Source organism: Calidris pugnax, unplaced genomic scaffold (assembly GCF_001431845.1).
Source record: "Calidris pugnax isolate Ruff unplaced genomic scaffold, ASM143184v1 scaffold619, whole genome shotgun sequence".
In the NCBI taxonomy this organism is placed as follows: domain Eukaryota; kingdom Metazoa; phylum Chordata; class Aves; order Charadriiformes; family Scolopacidae; genus Calidris; species Calidris pugnax.
Genome location: NW_015091308.1, coordinates 28,928 through 33,147, shown reverse-complemented (window position 1 = coordinate 33,147; position 4,220 = coordinate 28,928). Strand labels below are relative to the sequence as shown.

The 4,220-nt window shown below is 68.3% G+C and overlaps 1 protein-coding gene across 1 annotated transcript in view; it reads left to right on the top strand.

The window, feature by feature from the left end:
• The window catches only part of LOC106899175 (serine/threonine-protein kinase MARK2-like), a 29,686-nt gene that overhangs the window by 12,837 nt on the left and 12,629 nt on the right, over positions 1-4,220 (top strand). Inside the window, exons 8-11 of the mRNA XM_014960883.1 lie at positions 1,502-1,582; positions 2,284-2,364; positions 3,054-3,134; positions 4,039-4,119. Coding sequence (XP_014816369.1) covers positions 1,502-1,582; positions 2,284-2,364; positions 3,054-3,134; positions 4,039-4,119 — 324 coding nt within the window. The remainder of the gene's footprint in view (positions 1-1,501; positions 1,583-2,283; positions 2,365-3,053; positions 3,135-4,038; positions 4,120-4,220) is intronic.

The following is a 4,220-nucleotide window of genomic DNA, read 5'->3' as shown; positions in this document are numbered from 1 at the left end:
GGGGGGACACACACCCCTGGGAGGGTTTGGGGCGAGGGGGTGGTGGGGGGGTGTCCCCGTGTGCCCCTCTCTCACCCCACTGCAGCACCCAGCGTGTCCCCAGCGGGTCCTCGGGGATTTGGGGGTGACTCTGGGTGCTGGTGTCCCCCTGCCTGGATCCCCAGCATGTCCCCTCACCGTGTCCCCAGAGCTTTGGGGTGCTGGTGTCCCCCTGCCTGGCTCCCCAGCACGTCCCCTCACCGTGTCCCCAGAGCTTTGGGGTGCTGGTGTCCCCCTGCCTGGCTCCCCAGCACGTCCCCTCACCGTGTCCCCAGAGCTTTGGGGTGCTGGTGTCCCCCTGCCTGGCTCCCCAGCACGTCCCCTCACCGTGTCCCCAGAGCTTTGGGGTGCTGGTGTCCCCCTGCCTGGCTCCCCAGCACGTCCCCTCACCGTGTCCCCAGAGCTTTGGGGTGCTGGTGTCCCCCTGCCTGGCTCCCCAGCACGTCCCCTCACCGTGTCCCCAGAGCTTTGGGGTGCTGGTGTCCCCCTGCCTGGCTCCCCAGCACGTCCCCTCACCGTGTCCCCAGAGCTTTGGGGTGCTGGTGTCCCCCTGCCTGGCTCCCCAGCACGTCCCCTCACCGTGTCCCCAGAGCTGGGGGGACACACACCCCTGGGAGGGTTTGGGGCGAGGGGGTGGTGGGGGGGTGTCCCCGTGTGCCCCTCTCTCACCCCACTGCAGCACCCAGCGTGTCCCCAGCGTGTCCTCGGGGATTTGGGGGTGACTCTGGGTGCTGGTGTCCCCCTGCCTGGCTCCCCAGAGTGTCCCCAGGGATTTTGGGGTGACTCTGGGTGCTGGTGTCCCCCGCTGTGTCCCCAGCATGTCCCCGGGGATTTTGGGGTGACTCTGGGTGCTGGTGTCCCCCTGCCTGGATCCCCAGCATGTCCCCTCACCGTGTCCCCAGAGCTTTGGGGTGCTGGTGTCCCCCTGCCTGGCTCCCCAGTGCCCTGGGGGATTTTGGGGTGACTCTGGGTGCTGGTGTCCCCCGCTGTGTCCCCAGGAATTTGGGGGTGACTCTGGGTGCTGGTGTCCTCCTGCCTGGCTCCCCAGCATGTCCCTGGGGATTTTGGGGTGACTCTGGGTGCTAGTGTCCCCCACTGTGTCCCCAGAGATTTTGGGGTGACTCTGGGTGCTGGTGTCCCCCTGCCTGGCTCCCCAGCACGTCCCCTCACCGTGTCCCCAGAGCTTTGGGGTGCTGGTGTCCCCCTGCCTGGCTCCCCAGCACGTCCCCTCACCGTGTCCCCAGAGCTTTGGGGTGCTGGTGTCCCCCTGCCTGGCTCCCCAGCATGTCCCTGGGGATTTTGGGGTGACTCTGGGTGCTGGTGTCCCCTGCTGTGTCCCCAGGGATTTGGGGTGACTCTGGGTGCTGTGAGTGTCATGGTGTGTCCCTCAGGTGCCGTGGGTGCCACCCCCCACCCTGGCCCCTTGTTCCCCCCCCTCCTCTCCCTCTTTGTGTCCCCACAGTGGGGTGCCCAGCCAGGTGCCGGCGGCGTCCCCCTCTGCCCACAACATCAGCCAGGGCCCCGGGGTGCCAGTGGGTCACCAGTGGGTGCTCAGGGTGCTGTGGGGTGTCAGTGGGTCCCCAGGGTGCCAGTGGGTCACCAGTAGGTTCTTGGGTGTTGTGAGGTGCCAGCGGGTCCCCAAGGTGCTGGCATGTCCCCAGGGTGCCAGTGGGACACCAGTGGGTCACCAGTAGGTCCTTTGTCCCCCTGCCTGGCTCCCCAGTGCCCTGGGGGATTTTGGGGTGACTCTGGGTGCTGGTGTCCCCCGCTGTGTCCCCAGGAATTTGGGGGTGACTCTGGGTGCTGGTGTCCTCCTGCCTGGCTCCCCAGCATGTCCCTGGGGATTTTGGGGTGACTCTGGGTGCTAGTGTCCCCCACTGTGTCCCCAGAGATTTTGGGGTGACTCTGGGTGCTGGTGTCCCCCTGCCTGGCTCCCCAGCACGTCCCCTCACCGTGTCCCCAGAGCTTTGGGGTGCTGGTGTCCCCCTGCCTGGCTCCCCAGCACGTCCCCTCACCGTGTCCCCAGAGCTTTGGGGTGCTGGTGTCCCCCTGCCTGGCTCCCCAGCATGTCCCTGGGGATTTTGGGGTGACTCTGGGTGCTGGTGTCCCCTGCTGTGTCCCCAGGGATTTGGGGTGACTCTGGGTGCTGTGAGTGTCATGGTGTGTCCCTCAGGTGCCGTGGGTGCCACCCCCCACCCTGGCCCCTTGTTCCCCCCCCTCCTCTCCCTCTTTGTGTCCCCACAGTGGGGTGCCCAGCCAGGTGCCGGCGGCGTCCCCCTCTGCCCACAACATCAGCCAGGGCCCCGGGGTGCCAGTGGGTCACCAGTGGGTGCTCAGGGTGCTGTGGGGTGTCAGTGGGTCCCCAGGGTGCCAGTGGGTCACCAGTAGGTTCTTGGGTGTTGTGAGGTGCCAGCGGGTCCCCAAGGTGCTGGCATGTCCCCAGGGTGCCAGTGGGACACCAGTGGGTCACCAGTAGGTCCTTGGGTGCTGTGGGGTGCCAGCAGGTCCCCAGGGTGCTGGCATGTCCCCGGGGTACCAGTGGGTCCTTGGGGTGCTGTGGGGTGCCAGCAGGTCCCCAGGGTGCTGGCATGTCCCTGGGGTGCCAGTGGGACACCAGCAGGTCCCCAGGGTGCTGGCATGTCCCTGGGGTGCCAGTGGGACACCAGCAGGTCCCCAGGGTGCTGGCATGTCCCCGGGGTGCCAGTGGGACACCAGCGGGTCCCCAGGGTGCTGACATGTCCCTGGGGTGCTGTGGGGTGCCAGCAGGTCCCCAGGGTGCTGGCATGACCTTGGGGTGCTGTGGGGTGCCAGCAGGTCCCCAGGGTGCTGGCATGACCTTGGGGTGCTGGCATGTCCCCGGGGTGCCAGTGGGACACCAGTGGGTCCCTGGGGTGCTGTGGGGTGCCGGCAGGTCCCTGGGGTGCCATTGTGTTGACAGGGGGGGTGCTGTGGGTGCCACCCCCCACCCTGACCCCTTGTTCCCCCCCCTCCTCTCCCTCTTTGTGTCCCCACAGCGGGGTGCCCAGCCAGGTGCCGGCGGCGTCCCCCTCTGCCCACAACGTCAGCCAGGGCCCCGGGGTGCCAGTGGGTCACCAGTGGGTGCTCAGGGTGCTGTGGGGTGTCAGTGGGTCCCCAGGGTGCCAGTGGGTCACCAGTAGGTTCTTGGGTGTTGTGAGGTGCCAGCGGGTCCCCAAGGTGCTGGCATGTCCCCAGGGTGCCAGTGGGACACCAGTGGGTCACCAGTAGGTCCTTGGGTGCTGTGGGGTGCCAGCAGGTCCCCAGGGTGCTGGCATGTCCCCGGGGTACCAGTGGGTCCTTGGGGTGCTGTGGGGTGCCAGCAGGTCCCCAGGGTGCTGGCATGTCCCTGGGGTGCCAGTGGGACACCAGCAGGTCCCCAGGGTGCTGGCATGTCCCTGGGGTGCCAGTGGGACACCAGCAGGTCCCCAGGGTGCTGGCATGTCCCCGGGGTGCCAGTGGGACACCAGCGGGTCCCCAGGGTGCTGACATGTCCCTGGGGTGCTGTGGGGTGCCAGCAGGTCCCCAGGGTGCTGGCATGACCTTGGGGGTCCCCAGGGTGCTGGCATGTCCTCAGGGTGCCATTGGAACACCAGTGGGTCCTCAGGGTGCCAGTGGGACACCAGCAGGTCCCTGGGGTGCCGGCATGTCCCTGGGGTGCTGTGGGGTGCCAGCAGGTCCCTGGGGTGCTGTGGGGTGCCAGCAGGTCCCTGGGGTGCTGGCATTTCCTCGGGGTGCTAGTGAGACACGAGCGGGTCCTCGGGGTGCTGGAGGGTGCCAGCTGGTCCCCAGGGTGCTGGCATGTCCTTGGGGTGCTGGCATGTCCCCGAGGTGCCAGTGGGACACCAGTGGGTCCCTGGGGTGCTGTGGGGTGCCGGCAGGTCCCTGGGGTGCCATTGTGTTGACAGGGGGGGTGCTGTGGGTGCCACCCCCCACCCTGACCCCTTGTTCCCCCCCCTCCTCTCCCTCTTTGTGTCCCCACAGCGGGGTGCCCAGCCAGGTGCCGGCGGCGTCCCCCTCTGCCCACAACGTCAGCCAGGGCCCCGGGGTGCCAGTGGGTCACCAGTGGGTGCTCAGGGTGCTGTGGGGTGTCAGTGGGTCCCCAGGGTGCCAGTGGGTCACCAGTAGGTTCTTGGGTGTTGTGAGGTGCCAGCGGGTCCCCAAGG